Source organism: Petaurus breviceps, unplaced genomic scaffold (genome assembly GCF_028583685.1).
Source record: "Petaurus breviceps papuanus isolate PSGF00001 unplaced genomic scaffold, PetGlider_PUasm1.0 185, whole genome shotgun sequence".
Classification (NCBI taxonomy): Eukaryota; Metazoa; Chordata; class Mammalia; order Diprotodontia; family Petauridae; genus Petaurus; species Petaurus breviceps.
In genome coordinates, this window is record NW_027185797.1 from 24,949,788 (window position 1) to 24,976,006 (window position 26,219).

Sequence of the window (26,219 nt, forward strand, 5' to 3'; positions counted from 1 at the left end):
GCCAGAGAAGGCATGAGCTTGGTTCAGGGCCCCGTGAGGAGAAAGACCTTCTTAGACAGGAGGGTATGTATTAAAGTAGCAGATGGTGACCTGTAAGGAGATGTGGCAGAAGGTTCATCTTTGAACCCCCCCCACCCCCACTGTCCCATACGCAGTTCTGAGCACATGTCACTACATTGAATTAACTTAACAGGATTCCATGTCTATGTTGGGGACAGGTTCCGTCTTTCCCTGCATAAGACCCCCCCTCCCCCACCAGTCCCAAGGCCCAACAGTGACACCTCTAAAAGCAGTGACTAAGCCAGGCACTTACATTTTTCATAAACAGATGATGGAATTTGACATTTTCCACAGAAAATCGTCTGTAAATGGAAAATAAGCGTCAGAAAGTGATGCCCGAAGGACAGTTTTTAGAAGGATGCCAGTAGCTTTTAGCAGAGATTTAATAAGAGCCCAGCCTCAGACAGCAAGTGTGTGCAGCTGATTATTGCCTCAGTCCATAGATGACTAATGGCGTGGGAAGCCCCTTTGATTTCAGTTTGCCATTTGATTTTAATATCTTGAAGATGAAGGTCTGATTAAAAAGGTCTGATCATTGTGGTAAGGGGCAGGTCTCAGATGTGTCACACAGACATGCATCAAGAGTCCACTGTGTCATCTTTCTATGACTTCAGGGATCAGATTTTCTATGCTTTCAGCTCCATTGACATGCATTGAAAGGACATTTTCTTCCCCCTCCCTCTGAAATCTAAATGCCATAGGGAACTTGACAGAGCAGCATTAGAATTAGCGTTTAATGTGCTCTAAACACAGTCGATAGTGAATTTAGTCCCAAACACAGACATCTTTTACACAGTACTGAGGTGTGTGCTGTCTTTCTCAAAGCACTCTGATTTTCCAATTTGTAGTTTTTGAAATCCACTTTTTCCTCACTGAAGAATGTATGAAACTGTACGTCCCCTTCCCCCCTCCCCAGAGGACTGAGCCTGAACTCTTAGTTACGTGAACAGAGATGGTTTAGAAAAGAATTTCTAATGCTACCTTTTGTTTTTTACACGGCCTGTGTTCCAGCTATTCCCCTGCCGTCCCGAGGTCAAGGTGTGGTACTTAGAGCATTACAAGGAAGGGAAAGCTTGGTTCAGAGCAGCTAGCCCAGGATGGGAAACCTGTCAGCGCCTGCAGGGCTCCACACCCGTAGTTCCCACCTGTGCAGAGAGGCAGGGGAAGATGCCAGGCCCAGTCACCATTGCTTCACAGCCTTCAGTTTGGACTGTTTGGTTGTTGCTGGTTCCATTTACTTTGTTTTGTAAATCATTGTTTCTAAAAAGGATGTGACAGCATTGTAGGAAATGTCAGAGGTGAAAGCATTTCATCCAACCCTTTTACAGATAAGGAAGCTGAGGTCAAGTGACTTGCCAAAGGTCACACAGGCTGCCCTGACCAAGCCAAGACTTGAATCAGGGACTTTGCTTTCCAGCTTTTTTGGCTTGGGGGGTGGGGTGGTGGGGTGGTGGGGGTGGGGGGAGTTAGATCTGAATTACGACCCAGTCTCTTTCATTGTTCAGCTGATCTATTTATTCAAGGGGAAGAGGGGAGCACACAAGGATTTTCTTTGTGAAGGAAGGCAGGGTAGTGCTGGCCCATTCTCTCTGTGGACTTTCCTAAAGTCTGATGATGAGTCTTGGCCTTTTGGAAGGGTCATTTCCAAGCACTAGAAGGCTCACCATCTGTGAGAGGAACAGTTAGACTTTTCCACTGTCTTTCGGCAGGCCACATTTGTCCCTGGCGTACTTCCCATCTTTCTGCTGCTCGGTTTCCTTCCTCCCAGAAGCTGGGGGGAGGTAAAATGCAGACAAGGGCTGGCCACCTCTGAAGGCCTGTTGGAGAGCTTGGGGAGGGTAGAGAGTGCTGGCATACTCAGGCCACAGGTGCCAAGGCAGCAGCACTGGGGGGCGTTGCAGAGACACGGGATTCAGGTCCCAGTTGACCCTGGACAAGGCGTGTCATCCCTCTTGAGTATGAAGGGGTTTGGGCTCAGTGGCCTCAAAGGTCCTTTCTAGCTCTAAGTCATGATCCAGTGAATCCCAAATGCCAGGTTGGTGCTGTTTGTCCTTCGTTCTTGAAGAGGACCGTGACATCAGGGAAGTGATGCCATGACATGCAAGTGAATTGGATTTAAGTGAGGCAGGGCTGGGCAAAGTCACCAACCTCACTATGTCCTCTGGAGCCATCTTGGCCCAGTGGCCAGGAGAGGGATAAAGGGGACACACTCATGCCCAGCTCTGCCACTGACTGGGCGGCTTTGGGCAAGTGGCTGCATTGAGCAAGCCCTGTCCCTGGGCCTCTTTTCCCTTTTTGGTAGATGAAATGACTTCATGAGGCCTGTTCTAGCTCTAACTCAGATCCCTCCATAACAGCGACAGCAGAGCTGGTGATTAAGCCACACACACATACACACACACACGTGTACATGCATGTGCATATGCACACACTTACACACACATGCATACGCGTGCACACATGCACAAGCACATATGCACACACAAGCACACACATGCGCGCGCACACACATGATCTCCTGCCTCACTGCCTGTTTGTTGAAGGTCATTCCCTCACTCTTTTGAGCGTTCTTGGTTCTCCCTTATGGCAGGATTGAACTGCCTTGTCTCCACAGCCTCGGGGTCTTCATCTACAGACTGAGTAGACTAGACCAGAGCTGTCACACCCTTGGGCCACACATGGTACCACACACGGCACCGAAGCAGCAGTAAGATGTCATTGGGAAGTATTTAACAAAATAAATAAAAATACAACACATATTCATGGGTGGCTCCGTTTCTGTGAGTCTGATACCACTGACCTGGGCTGCATAATTGCTGAAGCCCCTTTCAGCCATAAAATATTGGGTGGGGGGGGGGGGCGACAGGACAGGAGTAGCCAATGCCTAACTGTGGCTGGAACGCCGTGCATGATCGGGAGTCATGTGAGGTCAGGCTAGTTGGGGAGGTGGGAGCCGGATCCAGGAGGGCTCAGATGCCAAGCTGAGAAACTTGCAGCATAAAAGCCATGTCGTTGCTCAGCCATTTTCCAGCTGTGTCCAATGCCATTGGGGTTGTCTTGGCAAAAACTTCTCCAGCTCATTTTACAAATGAGGAAACCAAGGCAGATAGGGTGAAGTGACTTGCCCAGGGTCACACAGCTTGGAAGTATCTGAGGCTAGATTTGAACTCAGGAAGGAGTGTTCCCAACTCCAGGCCTGGTGCTCTGTGTGCTATGGCGCCCCTGGCTGTGCCCCATAGAAGCAATAGGGAGCTACCAAAGACTCTTGAGTAGAGGAGAAGCCTGGCCAAACCAGTGCAGTGGATTGAAAAGGGGAAAGACAGGAGGTCATGGCCGATCTGGCCTCATTGCAGTGGTCTGTGTGAGAGGTTAGAAGGGCTTGGGCCTGGGAGCAGAGGCAGTGAGTCAACAGGATTGGCAGGTCATTAGATGGAAGGGCAGAGAGAGAGGAGAGAGGGGAAGAAGTCAAGAATGACTCCGGACATACAAACCCTGGGAGGAGGAGGACGGGAGGAGGAAGACGAGGAAAGGAGGAGGAAGATGAGGGGAGGGGAAGGCAGAGGAGGAGGGGGAAGAGGAGGATGCTTTCAAAAGAAATCTGAAGTTTGGGGCAGGGGCAGGTTTTGTGGGTCTAGATGATGATTATCTGGGTGACAGGCTAATGTGTCTGGGCGGAGCTATCCAGCAATCAGGAGGTAAAATGAAGGTCCATCTCAGGGTTGAAGTCAGACAATGGACCCAGACCTGGTACCGTGCCCACTCTCAGAGACTGGGAGATGACAATGAATCCACAGAGACTGGGCAGGAGGGCGCAGGTGGAAGGAGGGTCATTGGAGCAGTGCTATGGAATCCACAGGGTGGAGAAGGTCCATTGCGGGAGGAGGCCCAGGGAGAGAAGGAGCAGGGAGCCGGGGAGGCCTGCAGGCTTCTATGCCCAGGAGAAGACAGAAAGAATGAGAGGGGATGGGGTCTGGGATGAAGGGGGGGTTCATGAGAGAACAGGGAGCTGCACAGACCTTGTAGAAGAGAAAGGAGAGGACTGGCTCTGCAAGGGCTGGGCCACAGCTGGAGGACAGGCGAGGGTCCAATGAAACGAGAGACAGAGCAGGAATTCGAAGAACAGCAACCCCCCCCACTCCCCCAAAAAAGGCTGGGGCTCTCACTTGGACCCTGGTCCCGTGTGAGTCCAGCCAGTTCCGTTAAAGTGGCCACAGTAGATCTGCCCTGTGTCTGGGCTTCTTTGGAAGCATAATGGATGCTGCTGCTGAGGACAGGCCCCCAAAGGAGCTGTTGGTGCTCAGGAGAGGGAGGCTGCGTGCACCAGGCCCCCGTCCCCTGCTCTTCCCCCTTGTGCCCACACCTCACTGGGCCAGGCTCCGTTCTAATGTCCCTTGGGCAGACAAAGGGACCAGGAGGTTCCAGCGGTAGAGAGGGGTGGCCCAAGCCTTCTTCCCCCCAGAACCCTTCGGAGGGCACAACCATACTTCAGGTCACCTCATTCAGAACTTCAGAGTCTGCATCCCTGGCCCTTCCTGTCCAGAGCTGATGAGGTGCCTGGTCTTGCTGATTGTCCATCTACAGCAGGCCCTTATCGTCCTAGAGGCAGCTAGGTGGCCTAGAGGATAGAAGGCTAAACACAGAGTCAGGAAGACCTGAGTCCTGATCCTGTCTTGGGCACTAGCTGTGTGATCCTGGGCATGTCACTTTCCCTCTATCTGCCTCAGTTTTCTCCTCTGTAAAATGGGGATATTATTAGCACCTACCTCACAAGGTTGCTGTGAGGATCAAATGGGTTAATATTTGTAAAGTGTACAGCACAGTGTCTGGGGTGGGGAATCTGTGGCCTTGAGGCCACCTGTGGCCTTCTAGATCCTTAAGTGCAGCCCTTTGACTGAATCCAAATTTTACAGAATAAATCCTTTTATTAGATTATGTAAAATTTGAATCCAGTCAAAAGGCTACACTTAAGGATCTGGAAGGCCACATGTGGCCTCAAGGCCACAGGTTCCCCACCCCTGGCTAGCATATAGTAGGTGCCACATAAATGCCTGTCCCCTCCTCCTTTCTGCCTCAGGGTGAGTACTGCACACTGCCCATGTATTCATTTGTGAGAGTCTGTGTATCTCCCCAGGTTCATTCTTCTGCTTCAGGGGTCAGTGCAGGATAGGCTACCCAGCCTGTGGGTCACCCTGGAGGTAGCTTGAGTTCCCAGGGTGAGGCCCTGTTGATCTCTGTTCATACTCTGCTGGAGTGGGTCACAGCTTAGGAGCTGGTGGGTGCATGTCCGAGTTGTGGTCTGTGCCTGGTGCAGTATAAAGGTGGGGACAAGAATCCACCCAAAAAGCAAATACAGCAGAAAGCCACAGTGTCTCCTGGTGGGGACTTCTCTGAGTGCAGTGCTGGGACTGGGGGGTTCAGTGAAAGTCAGGTAGGTAAATGTCTAATAAGAGAAAATAGCTTTCCCAGGGGCGGCCAAGTGGCTCGGGGAGTAAGAGCACCGGCTCCAGTGTTGGGATGACCTGGATCAAATCTGGGCTCAGATACTCAGCACCACACCCAGAAATAACTGTCCGTGTAACCTTGAGCAAGTTACTTAACCCCGATTGCTTTAAAAAAAAAAAAGAAAGAAAGAAAATAGCTTTCCCAGAACTGCGTCTGAGAAATGCTTTCAGGCTATGAAGCTTTATAGTTGTTTCTTCAACTTGTCACCCCAATCAAAAATAATTGTTAGAAAAAGAAAACAAACCCCACTTAAATGTGAGCCTGCTCCAGAGATCGCCCCCCTTCTTTGTTGTCACATCTGGCCCAGGGCTTGCCTCCTTCAGGCAATGTGCTCTGGAGGCCTCAGCAGAGCCAAAGGAGTGAGTGGCCTCTGGTCCTGCTAGGGCCAGAGGCCGACAATCAGAGCCTTGAAAGCAGCCTCCTGCTGACCCCTTCAGCTGTAATGATTGCTTCTCTTCCTTCTATGAGGGGGATATTTTCTGCTCCTCCCAACTCTTTCCTTTCAAATCTCATCAGTGGCCAAGTCCTATCCATTTTATACCTTTGACGCCTCGCTCCCTCCCTCACCTTCCAGCCTAGGTATGAGGTGGGCTCCCAGTCAGTCTCCTGGCACAGGCTTTGGGCTTTTCCTCCTACTGATATGCCCAAGGAACCTTATTTTGATCATAACACTCCCATGCTTCCATTGATTCCCAAATAAAGGGAGTTTATTATTATTATTTTATTATTATTAAAGGGAGCCTGGCACTCAAGACCCTATCTCCAGAGTCTTCTGGCCCTACTCATCCTCCCTGCGTCATCTCTGCCTGCTCCTTCATTCCCTCCCATTCCCTACTCTGCCTGCACTTTGCTTCTTTGGCAGCCAGGTGGGGCTTTCTCCAGGGGTGCTGTCCCCCTGCCTGTCCTGCAGGTAGCAAAGCAGCTCCCTTCTCTAGACTCCACCCAAGGCCTCCTGCACTGGCCACGTTCAGACCAGGGTTAGATTTCTCCATGTTTATCTGGATTATAAATTCCTGGAGGGGAAGGCTTGTATCTTGTTCACCTTGTGTCCTCTGATATGCAATAGAAGCTTTTTTATTTTTAATAGTATTTTTTTCAATGACACATAAAGACAATTTTTAACATTCTTTTTAAATAAAATTTTGAGTTCCAAATTTTTCTTCCAACCCTCCCCCCCAGAAGGCAAGCAATCTGATATGGTTATACATGTGCAATCATGTAAAACATTTCCACATTAGTCATGTTGTTATGAAAGAAGAAACAAAACAAAAGAAAAAAAACACAAAACAAAAAAGTGAAAGATAGTCTGCTTCAGTCCGCTTTCAGACTCCAGAGTTATTTCTCTGGATGTATCTTTTGGAATTATCTTAGATCACTGTATTGCTGAGAAGAACTAAGTCATAGCGGACTGTCACATAATGTTGCCATTACCGTGTACAATGCTGTGGTTCTGCTCACTTATTTTGCATCAGTTTATTTAAATTTTCCCAGGTTTTTCTGAAACCATCCTACTCATCATTTCTTATAGCATTCCATTTCATTCATGTACCACAACTTGTTTAGCCATTCCCCAGTTCATGGGCATCCCCTCAGTTTCAAATTCTTTGTCACCACAAAAAGAGCTGCCATAAATATTTTTGTACATATGGGTCCCTTTCCCTTTTTTTGTGATCTCTCTGGGATACAGACCTACTAGTGGTATTGCTGGGTCAAAAGGGTATGCACAGTTTTATAGCCCTTTGGGCATAGTTCCAAATTGCTCTCCAGAGTGGTTGGATCAGTTCACAACTCCACCAGCAATGCATTAATGTTCCAATTTTCCCACATCCTCTCTAACATTCATAATTTTCCTTTTCTTTCATATTAGCCAATCTAATAGATGTGAGGTGATATCTCAGAGTACTTAATAAAATAAAATAACTCAATTATGAAGCCATCATGTTACAAGAGAAACAGAGATGGCATGCTTCCTTTATGTTTTTGATGTTGAATTTCTTCCTATTAATACTGGTATTACTGTCTCCCAAAGTGAGTATATTGAGGGTAAAAAAGGAAACTTTTTTGGTAATACTCTGTTCTGCTGTTTTCCTTGGGTTTCCTAAGAATGTGCCTGATGCCTCCCCATTAGAGCTCATCTTTTTGTACTTCTCCTAACACATAGAGGAACGTGGGGCACTGACGTCCAGCCCTCTTGGAATGAGAACAGGGCCCTCTGACAGCTCCATGTGGGCCAGGAGGATTCTGTGTCTGAAACCAGGGTTGAAGGCATCCTGGGCCTAGCCTGCCATACCTGGATCTTTCTAAGGAAAAAGAAAGCAGCCCCAGGCAGACCAATCATGAGCCAGATACTTGGGCCACCAACTGAGCTCACTGAGAGGACACTCCCAGAATGTCACCTAATCGCCAATCACTGGGAGGGCTCAGGTTTAATATGTCAGCGATGCAGACAGAGGTGCAGCTTGTGTTACCTGTCTGCTTGGACACACTGGCCCTTTTATGCTCTGTGCTGTAGACAGTCTGGACTACTGGCTTTTCCTTTGCAGGTTTTTCTATCTGCCATTCCATTAATCATTCATTCTTAATTGGCATTTGGCATGTAATTGGCCTGTTAATCAGCAGGGGATGCTTTTGCATGTGTTTCTCTATTCAGTGGGTGCTAGCCTGGGAATGGAAGGAGACATTGCTGCTGTCTTGCCACTGTAGAAATCAAATTAGCTGTTCAGAATTCTGAGAATTCAGCTCTTAATTTGCATTTTCTATTTTAGAAGAGACAGGGTTGGGGACACATTGTTGCAAAACACAGCTGCTGCCTCCCCTGCAATGGTGCCCCTCGAACAGGCTTTGTCCAGATACAATCGTTCCGCTCACCAATGGAGTGCTCGGCATGAGACCGCCAATAGTGTGATAGCCCTGAGATTAGCAGGGGTTAGCAAGACCGGGAGAGGCAGGGACCGTTCTCTCCATACCCATTAAGCAGATGGCAGAAGAGAAGGCTGCTTTATGTACATTTTAATTTTCTCTAATTGGGTCCCTTGTCCTCCCTACTCTCACACCAAGACACTTAACAATCACAGGAACTATATGTTCTTTCTCTGGTTTCAGAATTTTTAACCCCGATTTCCTCTCCCTCAAGATTGGAAAAAGAGAAGGCCAAGCAACAAGCCTGAGAATTTGACCTAAATAATAGGAACATTGAATAGTTGCCATGATCGCCCACAGAATATCGATTCTCTATATAGGCCGTTCTCCCCCTCAAATGTGAGCAGATTCCCACTTCCCCTTTGTAAGACTTCTCCTTAATGAGTCAAAATAGTAAAAATGTTTTGTGCCATGTTGCTTCCCAGGTCACTACAAGAATTTGGGTGGTTCTTTGTATTTGTGTCCCACATGCCTGGCATGCTGTAAATACTGACTAAGTGCTTTGGGGTTTTCCCCCCTTCTCCTTATGTTCGAGAATTTCAGCTCTGTGTTCCTGGCTTGGAATTCGGATTGGGAGATGATGCCTGGGAAGTGACTTAGTGGTCTGGGCCCAAGCAAGAGAAAGCACGTGGTGACCAGGCAGAAGTTAGCCAAAGTCCAGGGGGTGGGGGCAGGGGGGACTTGAGTTCAGAGGAAAGATTGTATAGACATGAGTATATGTAGATAAGCAAATGAAGTCAGTGCCTTGACCCTGCCTGGAGATGGATGCCTCCCTCAGCACCTGCATCCACCAGCACCTTCTTCTGAACCAAAGTTCTGAAGTCTCTCTCTGTGTTGTTTTTCTTTACGTTGCCGTGGCCATTCATTGTGTCCTCCCTTCTCTCTGCAGCAGTTGATACAGGTCTTCCTAAATGTCTCTCAGTTCCTCATTTTGATGAAGTGCCAGTGACCACTCACAGGTCTGATGCCAAGTGACATGTCTAGGATCATCCCACTCTTTTGTATGAGTTAGATCAATTCAGAGCTCCACCTTCCTAGCATCTTAAATAAAAAATACAACACTTAACACTGCCAGCAACTGTGTTAAGGAAATGCAGCCAGAATTAAGCTAATCTTAACTTTTCCTAACAAAGGAAAATTAATTAAACACCCCACCCTCTACTATCCTTTATGTTTTTCTGAAAAATTTTCTGTTCTACCATGGGCTGCTAGAAGTTCTCTTTAAGAGTTCCCCAGTAATACCTATTCCTTTATTTCACATGCTCCCCTCTTTATGGCCTCTGGGCTTTTCAGCAGCTTCCTTCCTTCCATCCTAAGTTCTTTGTCTCTCTCTCTGTCTGTCTCTCACACCGTACTGGTCCTGAAGCGTGTTCTGTGCACAGTAGTGTTTGTTTTTTTTAAATGAGCCTTGTATTTTGCACATTGTAAAGCTGAGAGAGTGATCTGTCAAATGTGCACTTTTGCTATCAGAAAAATCAGTGTGTTTCTCAGTAGCCTGTTTTACAGATGCTGTTAGAAATATTATTTTTTAATTTATATAATATATATATTATATAAATAACTATATATTATGTATATAAATATATGTATATATTATATATAAATATATGTATATATTTACATATATTAATAATTTATATTATTCTAAATATAAGGGCTTCTATTAGTCCTTGAAATGTTCTTCTCTTAGGTGGGATTTACTTCACTGTTTCAAAAGATGAGGGTAAGTACTCCTCCTACCTACAGAGGTAACAGTTCAGTCATGACCTAGTAGACGATTTCATGAATTATTATATCAGAGATATTTTATCACAGAATAACCAGTCTTCTGGTGAGGATCCTTCTAGAGTTTAGCCAGACTCCGTTGGTCACTGGGCCCTTTCCATTTCAGTCAGTAGGACCTGTTGTGCCTTGAGGTTCATTGGCAGAGCCTTGAGAACCCAGGGTTACTTCTATTCTGATGAGACCTCAGAGTAGGACTCTGGACAGGATTAGGCATCATCACCGTCAACTTTGATTTATCCATGTAAAAAGTCATGCATTCATGGCAAATTAAACATTGGTCTCTCCCCATTCTTTATCTGATGCTTCCATTGGAATAAATGTCATATAAAACTCCAAAAAGAACATAGCCTTATTTGAACTAACCCCTCTATATTCCTGGTAAATTACATCAAGATCACCTTGTCTTTTTTTTTTTTTTTATCTTTGGGGCATTTAGATCAGATCTACTTTATATGAGTTCTTGTAAATCCATATTGACCAGACTTCATTCAATTATGCCTTCACTTCCAGTTGTTTCGCTGTTATGTTACCCAGATCTGTATTTTTCCAGTTCCTCTTTCAGTAATGGTTGTCAAACATAAGTTCTGTTTTTTCCTCCCTGTGTACTCCAGATCTCTTATTTAATGCACATGACAGATTTCCCCTGGCTTCCCAAGCTAGGAAGGCGCCTGTTTTGCTTTGGGCTTCTGCCTTTTTTCAAGGACTCTAATTTTGTAATTACTTGTCCTGTCATGAATCTGATTTCCTCCAATATTTCATCTTTCTCCCAGGAGAAATCCATTTGGCTTTTCTCCCTCATCCTCCTTTGTAAATATTGCAGCAAAGGATTCGTCTAATTTTTGCTCAGCCATCCTTTCTTTTCTGTTAGTAATTTCACCGCTCCATCTCTTCTTAGCGGCCCTCCTGCCTCCACTGACTTGCCCGCTACTTATGTGCCTTTCAGTGAAGATTCCTAACTTAAAGAGCCTTCTGTTGTAGCCTCTCACTATTTTTGGTTCCCACGTTATCAGACCCGGCTTTGTTCTTTTACTTCTCAGGCTTTTCTGGGTATCAGTGCTGGATCACAAGGGCCTCTTAGAAAGGTTCGGCGTCTGCACAATTGAGTCTGTAGCAAAAGCAGCCCTTTGTCTTGCTTCACACATGGAAGCAAAATACTCAGGATTATTGGACCTTTCAAATGTTAGAATGCGGTAGGTCACACTGAAAATACCAGCACTGTGGAATAAGGCCCCTTTGGTGGGTGTTCTGTGTGTTGGTGAGGAAGGGACATCATGTTTCTATGTACTTAGGGACATTGTTTGCCCTAAAGTGTAATGGAATAGTCATACTATATAGAATCAGTAAACAAACATTTATTAAGCATGTGTAAGAAATTGTGGTAGGTGCCTTTGGGGGACACAAAACATAAAAGGTGTGGTCCCTGCTCTCAGCGAGAATTTTCACCATGTACAGGTGAAAAAAATGAACATTTCAAGGTGGTGTGTCACAGAATAACGAAAGGGGTGGATGGTGCATCAAAGACCGCCTGGTTCAACCCAGGCCTAAATAGTTGCCCTCTCTATAGCATCTCCAAGAAGTGATCACTGTTAAGTGATAGGGACCCCACTGCCTTCTGAAGCTACTTGTTACACTTTGGGGTAAAGAAACTCTCCTTCACTGCCCCTTCTCCCTGCCCCATTGCTCCTGGGAGCCAAGCAGAGCACCCAGCAGCCTGCCACAGGACTGAAGGCAGTGTTCATGGCCACTCCTGCCCACTGAGTCCTCATTTTCTCTGGGCTAAGCATCCTTTGTTTCACATAATCCTTCATTCTTCCTCCTTGAGCCTCTTCAGCCTATGCTGCTGCTTAGCAACACCACTCGATGAAACGTGGCCACCCAGACAACAAAAACTGAAAACAGTGAGTGCACACTTAGGTAATTACTGAACAAACGGTGACATTTGGATGCGGTGAATTCTCGTGCTGTCAGAACTATCAGGAGTTCAGAGAAACTCTGTAAGACTTAAGGACTGATGGGGAATGAAGTCAAGAGAAGCAGGAGAACCAGGAATAGTGTAGCTAAGCCATGGGGATGAAAGCGGCACTGAGAGGCCAGCTGCCTTGGGAATTAAGGTGATGATGCTGGAAGGCTTGGGGGTCAGTGGAGAAGAGAAGTCCTACAGGAGCAGTCCATGCCTGTGTTTCTACCAGACTTATTTTCCCAGCTTTGCTTCTATTTTTCTTTGTCACAAGTCATAATTTAATAGTGTGAGTGCTAGGGAGGGAGCCCACAACTGGAATTTAGTATAAAAATCAAAAACCATCAATGACAAGTTGAGGGGAGGGGTTAATGTAAAGAAAATATGGCACCCAGCACTAAATACCATATTCTGAATATAGTTTGACCAAGGCAAGACTGGCATGTCCCTCTTTCTGGCACATAGCAGGTGATTAATGAGTGCTTTTTGAGTTGAATTAAATTCTAGACACCATGTCTCTTAATTCAGTCTTAGATTTTGTGGCCACCATGGTGCCCTGATGACTAAAATGGAGCTTATAGCTCAATGATGTAGCCATCAAGATGTCATTGCTCCCTGGGATGGGAATCCAGTGCTGTAACAGCTATTAGAAAGCATCTGTTAAGGAATGGACAGTGACAGCGGCAAAGTCCTAGAGGGCATTGGAGGAAGCAAAAAGAGAGTGCTTCAGGTTGGCAGGGGTGAGGGAAAGTCTTTCCAGAAAAGAGAGGGTTAGACCTAGGCTTTAGAGAAAGACTAGGCCTTTGCTAGATGGGGAAGGGGAGGCTGAGAGAAGCTGGGAGAGGCATTAACAAATATTAGGATGAAAGGACAACTCGCAGATAACTTTTTTGAATAAGATTCATCTTTAGATAAAATATTAAGAAGCATCATATTCCATCACTTGTACACAAAATTAGTTTTAAAGGAGCCAAGTAAAGGAGTAATTGTTTAGTATGCCAAATCAAAGTGTCCTTTATCTAAGTAAGGTCTCTGACCCCTAAGCTGACAGGGACTTCTGAGGCCCTCTAGTTCAAGCTGTACCTGAACAGCTATCACTGACATTCAGGCTCTGTGTGAATGTGTAGTGAAAGGGACACGTGGCTTCCAGAGGTAGCCCATTCCACTTGGGGGCAGCTTGGTGGAGAGGTCCTTATACTCCAGAATGTAAGCTCCTTGAGGGAAGGAACTATTCCAATTGTCTGTTTTTGTCCCTGACTCCTAGTAGAGTGTTTGGCACATAGTACTTGCGTGATAAATGCTTTTTGTCCATCAATTCATTGACCAAACCTACCCTTTTCTCTCTGTTTCTTCCATGCATCCCTACTACCTATACCCTTTGAGATACAAGCAGCAAATGTCTGATCCATCTTTCACATAGACACCTTTCAGATATCTGGAGAGAGCTACAAAGTCTCCTGCTAATAGATCTTTGATGCTTCACAGAGCACTGATTAGGCATGATCGACTGGATTAATGTTGGAGATCTGTAGAGTGCTTTGGCGCCCCGTTTCGTTTCTTCGGGTTTATGGTATGTTGGGGCATCTTCACATGTGCATTTTTCTTCTTGTTTCCAGCACGCCCTGCTGGCATTGAAGTTTGTCCTGGCCTTTGTCATCCCCGATAAGCCACAAGAGATCCAGGTGAAGCTGGCCAAGTTGGAATTTGAGTCTTTAGAAGCTCTCAAACAGCAGGTAAGAGAAACTCTCCTGGGAAAGCAAAGAATCCCTGCTAAGAGCCAGTCACCCCCTCAGCCTTTACTTCAGTCCTGTCTTCTGCCAATCTGAAGTAATATGAATAGTCCCAGCATACGCCCATTTCCCATCTCACACAACTATAAGAAGTAAACCAAATTCTGCATGTTATACTAGTCTTTGTTTGAACCCCTTCATGTCTGTTTCTATAATTCTTTCATATTCACTTCCATATTACTTTATTTCTGTCATTCTTTTAAAAATATGTGGTATTTATTTGGTCTGACAAAGCCATGGCACTCTCTAAAATTATGACGAATTCAGGAAAGTAGGGCTGACAAAAACGAGAGGACTAAAGGTCTGGAGTTTGCCAGAGGGTGGTTAATCCTAGACTGCCGATTGGGGTGGTTGTACAGCTGTACTGCGAGTGCGGCCGTCATCCTCATCCTTGTTTAAGTGTTTCATTGAGAAAAGAAGACTTAACTAAGAAATCTCCTTTTTTTAATCAAATGCTTTATTTACTTCTGATTTACATCATTTATTTCCACCAGATTTTGAGTTACAAATTTTCTCCCTGTTTTTCCCCTACCCACCACCCCAAAATAGCGATCCCACCGGATATCCCCTCCTCCAAGCTGCTCTCTCCCATATCTCCCACAGCCCCTTCTACTTTCCAGTAGGGCATGGGGGATCTCTATGCCCCAGTGCCTGTATATCTTATTTTCCAGTTACATGTAAAATAATATTGATAATAGTATATATATTTTAAACATTTGATTTTAAAACTCTGAATTCCAGATTTATTCCCTTCCTCCCTTGTCACCCACCCTTACTGGGAAGATAAGCAATTCAATATAGGTTGTACATGTGTAGCTATGCAAAACATTTCCATAGTGGATATATTGTAAAAGACTGACTATATTTCCCTCCCTCCTATCCCACCTCCCACTTGTTCTATTCTCTCCTTTGATCCTGTCTCTTTTCAAAAGTGGGTGCTTCCAACTTCCCTCCCCCCCAGCCCGCCCTCCCTTCCATCATCCCCTCTCTCATCCCCTTCTCCCCTACTCTCCTGTAGGGTGAGATACCCTATTTAGTGTGTATGTCATTCCCTCCCTAAGCCAAATTCAATGAGAGTATGGTTGATTCATTCCCTTTTGCCTTCCTATTCTTCCCCTCTATTGTAACATTTTTCCCTTCTTCTATATGAGATAATTTACCCCAGTCTGTCTCTCCCCATCTCCTCTCATTATATTCTTCTCTCACCTCTTAATTTCACCTTTTAAGTATCATCCCTTCGCATTAAATTGGTCCTGTGCCCTCTGTCTATGTATACCAGTACACATATATACACACATTCACATATGTATTCATATGCCCATATACCCTCCTATATAAACATATGTACATATGTGTATGTATACACACACACACACACATTTCTATTCCCTTCAACTATTCTCATACTGAGAAAAGTTTCATCAGTTATAATTATCGTTTTTCTATGTAGGAATGTAAATAGTTCAACTTTGATAAGTTCCTTATGATTTCTTTTCCCTGTTTACCTTCTCATGCTTCTCTTGCTTCTTGTATCTGAAGGTCAAATTTTCTATTCAACTCTGGTTTTTTCATCAAGAATGCTTGAAAGTCCTCTATTCCACTGAATGACCGTATTTTCCCCCAAAACATGATACTCAGTTTTGCTGGGTAGGTGATTCTTGGTTTTAATCCCAGCTCCTTTTACCTCTGGAATATCATATTGCAAGCCCTTCGATCCCTCAGTGCCAGATCCTGTATTATCCTGATTGTGTTTCCACAGTATTGAAATTGTTTCTTCCTGCCTGCTTGTAATATTTCCTCTTTGATCTGGGAATTCCAGAACCTGGCTATAATATTCCTAGGAGTTTTCTTTTTGGGATCTTTTTCAGGAGGTGATCAGTGGATTCTTTCAACTTCTATTTTGCCCTCTGGTTCTAAAACATCAGGGCAATTTTCCTTGAGAATTTCTTGAAGGATGATTTCTAGGTTCTTTTTTTGATCATGGCTTTCAGTAGTCCAATAATTTTTAAATTATCTCTCCTGGATCTATTTTCCAGGTCAGTGATTTTTCCAATGAGATATTTCACATTGCCTTCTATTCTTTCATTTGTTTGGATCTGTTTAATAGCATCTTGATTTCTCATAAAGTCACTAGCTTCTATTTGCTCCAATCTAATTCTGACGGAATGATTCTCTTCAGTGAGCTTTCGAGATTCTTTTTCCATATGGCAAATTTGGCTTTTTAAGGCATTCTTCTCCTCATTGGCTTTTTGAGGCTCTTTTGCCATTTGAGTTGGTCTATTTTTTAAGATGTGATTTTCTTCAGTCAGGTTGTTGACTCTCATTTCATAATTTTCTTGCATCATTGTCATTTCTCTTCCTAATTTTTCCTCTACTTCTCTTATTTGGTTTTCACAATTCTTCTTAAGCTCCTCTATGGCCTGTAACCAACTTATATTTTCCTTTGAAGCTTTTGGTGCAGGAGTTCTGACTTCACTGTCTTCCTCCTGTTCCATGCTTTGATCCTTTGTGTCCCCAAACTGAGTCTAATGTTTGATTGCTCTGCTTCCTTTGCCGGCTCATGTTGCCACTCAATTATTTGACTTTTGAGCTTTTTGCTACAGTAGGACTCTGCCACCAGACAGGGGAGCTTCTTCCCAAACGCTGGGGTTTTCTCAGATGCCAAAGGTATTAGTTGGGTGCCCTCTCTGAAGCTTCCACATGCTCTGGCAAGCTGGTCACACACCCCAGGCCCTCTACCCTAGATTTCAATCCAGATCCAAGCAGGTTAAAGCAAGAGTGATTACTCCTCGGACTGGTGCTTGGTTCCCCTACAGTCTGCAGGCCAGGAGCTGAAGCTTCCATGTAGTGGTGGCTGCATGGCTGCGACTGCTTCTCGTCCCAGGAGCAAAGGCTGACTGCACTCCCAACTATTGGATCCCAAAGTCCCCACTGCACTGACCTCTCACTTTGTCCTTAGCATCTATGGGTTGATAATTCTGGAAATGGCCACAGCTGCTGGTGATCTGAAGTCCCTCCAGTCGGTGGCTGGTCAGCCTGCCCTGAGGCTAAAACCTCAGCTCAGCTCCCAGAACGCTGCACTGGCCGCTTCCTGCTGGCCTGCCGGGCTGTCCTCAGCGGGAGGTTAGCTTCTCTGTGTCATTTGGTGGGTTCTGTAGCTCCAAAGTTTCTTCAAGTCCCCTTTTACATGAATTGGAGTTGGTGGGGGCCGGAGCCGCGTGGAGGTCCTGTTTCTACTCCACCATCTTGACTCTGCCCTTTGACTAAGAAATCTTCATAACTCTTTTCTTACCTGACAATGCGTGTGTGTTTCCCAAAGAGCAGTAGGCATCATCTGTTCAACATGTTTGATGTGCTCAGGGTTCAGGTACTGACCCAGTGCTGGGTCTAGGGTCATGCACGGAGCTGAAGGGGGATTTGTGCCAGGTTGCCTTCAAGAGGATGTTCTGGGGGACCGTGGTGGATTGATTTAGTCATCCGATCTGACACTTGTGCAGTCTTCCAGAAGCTCATCTGTTTCATAAGAGGAGGCCTATCTCTAGCAGAGACATGAAAAATAACCCCAGGTTCTTGGATCCTTACCTCCAGCCCAGGGGAGGAGCCTCTGCTCTTTATCTTCAGCAGGACAGCTGCTTTTTCATTACTAGAGTCCAAGCATGGGGTCGAGGCAGAGTCACGTAGAGCCCAGAGGTGGCCCCAGATCAAGGAATGGGTCAGGGCATCCATCACTGGTGAGTCTGGAAAGTGAGAGTTCTGATGCCCCCTTCCTCCTTCCTCTTTGCTTGTCCCAAAGAACTTGTCTGTTGGGAACTACTTAGCTCAGTGCCAGTAGCCCAGGCCTGGGGCACTATGATTGTCCCCAGCATCATCTGCAACAGGAAACGGTGTTTTCATACAAGGCCCTGTCTTGGAGTGCAGATGTCATCACAGAGGGGACACATCATTCTGGTCTTGACTAATTTATGCTCTAGGCAAGTGTTTAGAGGTAGCTTCCCTTCTGTTGAAAGTTGGCTTGTGGCAACAGGAACAGATAAATCTAGGCCCCAGATTCTCTAGAGGATTCTCTTACCTTGTCTTCTGTCTCACTTTGAACTTTCTGAATGATGGGCCAGTTGAGCTTTGAATCGCTAGGCTCCCCCCTCTGCCAAGTGCCTGTGGGCAGAAGAAAAACATTGAAAGTAACGTGAAGATCAGATCTATTTAACTCCACGTTCCATATCCTGCAAACTGATCGAGTTATGACTTTTGTGCCAAGCACTAGGCTAAGGACTGGGAGGGATGCAGTCTATCAGGGAGGAAGATGGGACCCAGATGGATGGATCTGTGATATTCACTGTTGTGGGAGGCACAAGGCAAATGCCAGGAGCCATCAGAAGGAAGAGGCCACTGCTGGTGGTGAGGACCAGATCAGCCTTGGAGGAGAAGAAGAAGTAAAAGGAAAGTTACAGGAGTGGAGTCCTTGAAGTGAGAAGAGGAGAGAGTGCTCAGGGGCCCTGGAGCTCAATCAGCAGGGTCAGAATCTGTAGGGAGGCAGAAAGGATGAGGGCCGAAGAAAGGCTCCCGCATGTGAAACTGAGGAGTGAAGGGAGCGACGCAGAGCCCATTGGGCTACAGGGGTCAGGGGAAGAAGGCCTGAGCACCTTATGGTCAGATGAAAAAAATGGACGAGAGGGGATGACCACTGTGGCAAAGGCCTGGAGGAGTCAGAAGGTATTGGGGTTGGTGTAAAGGGTTAGCCATATTGTGTAATAGAGCTGCCCAGAGGGAAAGAAGAGTGGGGGAGAAGGAAGGGAGGAGAGAGGAAGGAAGAGAAAAGGGAAGGAAGGGAGAGAGGATGGAAGGAAGGAAGGAAGGGCAGATAGGACAGGTCATGCCTGAAGGGTGACAACCCTCTTAGAAGGTTGTGTCAGCTGAGTCCCTCCCATTACTCCTGCTGGAGCTGCTTCCTCTCTGCTTGATTCATATCTGAGTCACCGCACAGCCCCACCCGATGCAGGTGCCAGCCATTTAGCGAGGTCACTCTGGGCTCCTAGGGGCTGCCCTGCCATATTTTAAGATCCTTTCAAAAATCAGACATCCTGAACTTTTAAGTGGAAGGGTCTTTTTGTTTCGATCCCATGGAGTCTCCGTTACTGCCCAGTACTGGCCATTTAATAAAAAGAAAGGGAAAGTCCAGACCACTGTATTTGTCACCAGCCTGTTTCCCCTCCTGGATTCTCCTTGATTCTTGCAAAGTCTTTCTCTGTTTCAGTATTTTCTATTCTAAGTAATCCCCTGGGACAGAATGATGTTTTATGCAGCTCTGTTTTCCTTTTTTCCTTTTTAAATATCATATTGACCATGCTATTTATTTCTTCAGCATGTGCCAACAAATGAGGCAAATTTTTTAAAGACAAGATCGTCAGATAAGAGAACTGTTTATTTTTTAAAGGGCATTTTCAAATGCTCTCAAGCTTTCACTCATGGTGACCTTTAGAGCTCAACCCTAGACAATAAATACTTTCTTGACGATGCTTTTTCTCCTTTTAAAATTGATTGCAACACTCTCAGTGACTTAACAAGGGGCATTGCAGCACAATATGGTCTTCCTGTCCAGATAGTATCTGATAGCATGGAGCACAGAGAAAGATACCGTTTTACTGATCTCTAGCAGCCAGATTTTGGGTGACCTCACCCACCACAGACAAGAACAGTGTCATGGAAAGAATCCTGGGCCAGGAGTCCAAAGACCAGGACAGTCTGAGAAGTCATGTCACCCTGGAGAAGGTTTATGCCCTGTCTGGGTACAGAGCCTTCAGCTGTGAAATCAAGGGGAGTCCCCCTCTGGAAGGCCCCTTCAGGCTCCACCATTCTGTGAATCAGAGTCAGATAGACTGTTCCCCGAGACCTGCCAAAGCTGCTGGTCTGAGCCAGTGGACGAGATCTACAAAACTTCAGAAGTCGCTTAGAACCATGAAGGGGCCCATGGCTGGGGAATCAAAGGCCAGCAAGCTGGCGTCCACGGCCAGTCTAAACTTGGTCATTGGGGGATACCAGAGACCACCCAGAAGCTCTTTCTCCTTTGTTGTCAGACTTGTAAGAGCCTGAGTCTGGGACTGAGAGAAAAACCATCTTTTTAGTCAAGGTTTTTTCTGCCCAGAGATTCCAAAGGTAGCCTGAGGTGAATGTTTTTCTCACTGTATCTTTAAATGGAATTACACTCACAAAATTGTAAAAATGATAGTGCACATAAACACAGCCCTTTGGAGTTCATAAAACCCTTTCTTCCAGACCCCACTGAGAGGTGCCCAGGGCCAACATGATTCTATTATTTCAAGGATTCCTGCTTCCTTGGGCCAGGCCTCCCTCCAGCAGCCCAGATCCTAAAGCCTTTACAGCCTAGTGAGCCTGGGACCGAAACACCCGTCACTGTGGCCTGCCTGGTGATGAACCTCTCTGATCCCAGCAGGCCTGGTCCTCCAGGACAGGTACACAGGCCCCTACTAGGTCTGTGTTTGAACGGACCAGTGAATGACTGAGTGAAGTCTTTGTTAAGTGCTTCCAGTGTACCAAGCACTGAGCTAAGCTCTGGAGAGAGAAGCAGCAAAGCCAGAGCCCGAGGGTTGTCCTGGAGACAATAAAGGCCCCCAGCATGGTCTTGACAGACAGCGGCGAAGAGGCTGGTGCTGCAGCCCCTCTGATAGTTTTTCCCTTGATTAAACTATCTGCAATTGAACACGGGTGATGCCAAGGATTTTGAACCTATATTATAGATGTGGAAACGGAGACTCAGACTTCGGTCATGGGATCACCGGAGCATAAATCTTGAGTTGGAAAGGATTTATGAGACATCTAGTCCAGTCCCCTCATTTTGTAGAGGAGGAAACAGAGGCTCAGAGTCACCTGGTCAGTGCTTGTCTGAGGAGGGATTTGAATCCACAGCCTCAGCTCGCTGTTCCCCCGCCCCCCTCCCCAGGCAGGGCTCTTCCTGCCCAGCCACTCTGCTTCCTGCAGAGTCCCAAAGCTCCTGAGTCTTCCAGGTACAGAGGATTAACAGCTAATTGTGCCGGGCTCCTCTCTAACTACCCAGGGCTTTTTGACACTTCCTCCAGCCTCTGTTTTTAAATGATTTATTTGTCTTGGATTTCTGAGATGCACTGCTTTCAACCTGTGAAACTTAGGGGGAATTTGTACTTTCCAATATGTTTTAGCTCGTATTTCATCCAGTGCTTTTCCCCACAACAGTCCTGTGAGGTTGGTAGTACAGGTATTGTGCCCGTTGTACAGATGAAGAAGCTGAGACTTAAGAGAAGAAGGGAAGTGCATTATCCAGGGTCGCTCTTGTAGGAAGTGTTGGAGTCAGGATTAGAACTCGGGCTTCTCCAGACTGTGTGGCTGGCTCTCTTCTGCCATGCTCAGATGCTCTCCTGCAGGAGTTTTATTGCTGTAAGTTGTGTTTAAATTGTTTAGCTTATGTCTGGGGAAACAATTTAAACGCTGTATTTTTGGTGACAGCCTTTCAGAATGTTTAGATTAATAGATTTTTCATTGCTGCCTTTTGTTTTCGTGCCACATTCATTCTAAATACATCCCTCCATCCTCCTTTATCCAGTTAGTCCTGCCTTAGAAAAAGAAACAAAGAAAGAAAAACACTCAACAAATTCACCCCATACATCGAACCTTCCTGACAGCACATGGAATATTCCATGCCACCTCCAAAGTTGTCTGCCCTTCTTTCTTGAAGAGGACCACCGTGCCATCAGAGAGATGATGCCATGACATGCGAGTGAATCGCAGGCTGTACAGTCACCAGCCTCATTTTCTCCTCCAGAGCCATCTGGGTCCAGTGGCCAGATATAGATCGGGACAACTGGAGATGCCCATTCCCCCCCCCCAACATCTAAAACAAAAGGAGAGAAGTCTATCTTATAAACTCTTCCCTGAGCCCAAGCTTGACCATTGTGAATTCATAGACTCTTAGAGCTGGACTGCAGCTCCTTTGTTTTCCATGTGGGAGAACTAGAGTCTGAATTAGTGCAGACTTGCCCAAGGTCACACGGTTGGTCAGTGGCAAAGCTGGAAATAGACCCTGGGGCTCCTGGCTCCTAGTGGCATGAACTGGACACATCATGCTTCCTTCTTAACACCATAGCCGAAGGTTTGATGACCACCTTCAAAACCTCTGAAGCACAAAGTGCTGTATTCTAAAAACTAAGCTCTGCTGGTCCTGTTAAGAGGTCATTTCTAGCACAAGCATTGGGCAATTTGGGGCACACTCTAATCCATCTGCAGCTGACCAGTTCCCTCCTTCAGAGTTGATGAGGTGAGGGTGCCATTCAGAATCCAGGTGTGCCTCCTGCCTCTCTGTTGTGCCTTTACAATTAATCTCCATAGTACGCTATCAATAATAATAAAAATGCAATTGCTTCCTATCCTAAAAGAAAATGGTTTGATCCAGAGAAAGATTTGGGGCTTAGGAAACAGAGGGGCCATGAATGCGTCCCAGAGCTCCCTTGCTTGTCTAAAGATAGAGGGTGGTTAAGCTGCTCTCAGTACCCTCTGCTGGCTGATCTATGGATTTAGTGGGATGGTTACTATAGAGAAGTGGTGCTGAAAGACATCTAGACTGCTAATTCCTGTCCTGTTTAGCTCTAATGCTACTTAAAAATAGCCTAAGAAAGGACAAAGAAGAAGTCATACTATTGAGGAAGTAAGGCCACTGTGAATTTCCCTTGGCATTATATCTCCATTGTGTTTGGTTTCAAGAAAAATAATCTTGTTCTGTACACGTGCAGGTGTCTTCCTTCGCAATGAATTTTAACTTCTTAAACACGACAGTGAAAATACGCAGCTGTCTCATACCCCTTGCAAATGAGGGGCCCCTGCCCAAGCAGTGGACATAAAGTCTAGAGAACTGGCCTTGGAGGGGACAAGACCTGAATTCAAGGCCTGCCTCTAACATGTCCTGGCTGGGTGACCCTAGTGGGACTTCTTGGGACCCCACAAAGTTGGAGAATGTTAGGTGAGGGAGTTGGAATCACAGATTTGGAATTCCTCTCCCCATCTTCCCCCCCGCAAAAGATCGACCTATGGTAATGAATTGCAGCCACTTCACAGCGGCTGCACTTAGGGGATCATGAGGTTTAGAGATCAGAAAGCCTTAGCGATCCATTCTACACATTTCATTGATTAAAAAACCCAGGCTCCTGGGGGAGAGATGACTTGCCTGGAGTCACCATGCCAGTCTTTAAAAAAATCCAGGTCCCCACCTCCAAAGCTAGCAGCCTTCTCAATCATACTGTTTGCTTCCATTCACTTATATTTTATCAAATTATTATCTCATTTAGTAAATGAGGAAATGTTTGTCAAGTGCTGAAATAGTGCCTGGCACATAGTAGAGGCCTAATAAGTACTTGTCCTTCTTTCCCTCTAAAGATTTGTGATTTGAATTAGCTGAAGTTAGGTTCCAATTAATCTGCATGACCAGCTGGCTGTTTGGAGTAAGGAAGTGTTACTGTATTCAAGATTTTTCAGTGGAGATATTTTCAAGGAGTAGATAGAACTGACCTGGCTTTCTTTTGAGGTAAAAGTTAAGGTATAAAGGTGACTCACAGCCCAGAATTAATGCACTAGGTTTATACAGACTAGGTTCGATCTTGAGGCCTTCTTTCAAAATTCTTTTTGGTTCCTGCCCCCACCCAGCATTTTTCCTGGGAATATCCAAATTTGACTTGGGTCTTAGTCTCACAAAAAAAGCAAATAGGCTCGGGTCCCAACAGAGCCCTGAGGCCATGCAAACATCAGAGGTATGACAGGCTTATACTTAATCCAACAATAATAACAAATACACAATTCATCTGTGCCCAGATTCCTTCAAGAAACCTCCATTTTCCCCTTTGGTCAGTATCAGCCTTCCTTAGAAACCTCACCATTGGGGCCGCCAGGTAGCACAGCGAGTAAGAGTCTCCACTGTTGGGATGACCTGGGGATCGAATCCGGGCTCAGACACTTAGCACCCACCCAGAAACACCTGGCCCTGTAACCTTGAGCAAGTTACTTAACCCCAATTGCTTTAAAAAAAAAAAAGAAAAGAAACCTCACCATCTTCTCTGCATGGCCCTCCAGACTTCAGTACTGTCTCGAGACCTGAACCTATAGAGGAAAGAATGCAGGATGTCTGGGGAGCCAGTAACCGTCCCTTTTTGGGGAGCCCTACTTTCCAATACCCTGTCTTCCAGCTTGCCTTCCTGCCCCATGCACATAAAGGGAGTGCACTTGGAAGCATCTGAAAGTTAAATCTTGACTCCAAAAATGCACAGTTCATATGATTCACCAGTTAGTCAGTAAACATTTCTTAAGTGCCTACTGTGCACCAGGTGCTGTGCTAAGGGCTGGAGATACAATGAAAGGTAAAGGATAGTCCCTGGTCTCAGCATCCAGGTTAGGTCACCCAACTTGTGACTGTCTACCTTGCTGGGTCCTCACTTGATCCAGGAGCTCCTCCCTGTCCCAGCCCGATCCAGAATTCCTTACTCTGTCTACCACCTCTCTGTGGCAGTATGGTTCCCTGGAACAGACAAGTGTCTATATAGGCTCCCTTCTACAGACCCAATATAAGTTGAGTTTAGCCTTCTCAACTCTCCATCAATATCCCCAGTTCTCTCATCCGGCTTTTTCTCTGCCCACTGTAAAAGTCAAGGCCCTATCAACAGCCATAAGATAAAATGCTCTGAATCACTAATAATTTGAGAAATGTACATTGAAGCAACTCTGAGGTTCATTCAGCCTCATAACCATCAGATTGGCAAAATTGACAAAAAGAAAAAATGGAAAATGCCAGATGTTGGAGGTTTTGTGGAATACCTGGTTCATTGATACCCCTTTGGTGGAGCTGCAAGTTGGTTCAGAAATCCTGGAAATCATTGTTCTGCCCCAAGGTATCAAAACTCTTGCCTACCCTTTGTTAACCTTTGACTCAACAATACCACCCTTAGGCCTATATACCCAAAGAGAAAAAAGAAAGAAATGGGATCCATATAAAAAAGATACATATAACAGGTCTTTTAGGATTGTCAAAGAATTAGAAACTAAGGAAGGGCACTTTGATTGGGGAACAGCTAAACAAATTGTGGTCTGTGAATGTAATGGAATGATATTATGCTGTAAGAAATGATGAAAGGGACAGTTTCAGAGAAATGAATGAAAACTTGTATAGACTAATGCCAAATAATGAAGAGAACAGTCTGTACCATGACAACAATATTGTAAAAATGAACAATGTTGAAAGACTTTAGAATTCTGATCAATGCAGTAATCAGCCGTAATTCTTGATGATGAAAATTATTCTTCCTCCCACCCCCACCCAACACAGAAGTGGGAACTCATTGTGCAGATGGAGACAGAATACCTTTTGGACATGACCAGTGGGGGAATTTATTTTGATTGGTTATTCAGATTTGTTACAGAGGTTTTCTTTTGCTTCTTCTACTTTGTTTCCCCCAGTGGGCATGGGGGTAGAAAATAAAATAGATAATCTGATCATTGGGGGAAAAAAATTTTAAGAGACCAAATCCAAAGTATAAATTAGGTTTATGCTCTGTCTTAAATTAGTCATATTGTAGTATAATATAGTGTCACAAGCTCTAAATAACCAGGACAAGGCAAAGAACTCATATTTCCAAGGAAACATAAATGTGGAAGGGCAAAAGGCCAATCAAATATGGCGCGACCCAGGACAACGTCGGGGCCTGTCTCTCATAAAAAGAAGCCATGAGCCTTGTATCACTGCTGATCATAGCTACGGAGTCTTCTTATTATGCTCTGTACATCCAGCAACTGTGAAATCAGATTTTCATATGCATCATCTTTTCCTAGAAAAGGGAAATGCATATTGTTCTCCTGGGAGTTAGTTTGTAGATGTCACCGTCACTTGAATGTGCCAGTGGATGTAGATTAAAATTGGACCACACGGAAGTAAGGAGACACCAGGTAAACTTCTTGTGGGCAGTGACAGAGATACTCCAAAGATTCTTGTTGGTCCAACAGTAGCTTGCCAAATGTCTGGTTTCCTGATGGAAAAAAGCAATGCTTATATGGTTAGAGAAGAAACTTAGGAATGACGTGACTATAAGAAAAGACGTAATCATTTTCATCTGCGTTGGAATTATTTTAAAAGCAAAGCATAGGAAAGTAATTTGTAAGTTTCTTCCTTTTAAGTTACCCCAAAC

General features: G+C 45.4%; 1 protein-coding gene across 5 annotated transcripts in view; it reads left to right on the top strand.

Moving 5' to 3' along the window:
• ANO10 (anoctamin 10) overlaps positions 1-26,219 on the top strand; it is a 215,558-nt gene that overhangs the window by 137,217 nt on the left and 52,122 nt on the right. For all 5 annotated transcript variants that reach the window (XM_069088596.1, XM_069088600.1, XM_069088597.1 and 2 more), the window contains one exon: positions 13,840-13,956. In XM_069088596.1, the coding sequence (XP_068944697.1) occupies positions 13,840-13,956 (117 nt within the window). The remainder of the gene's footprint in view (positions 1-13,839; positions 13,957-26,219) is intronic.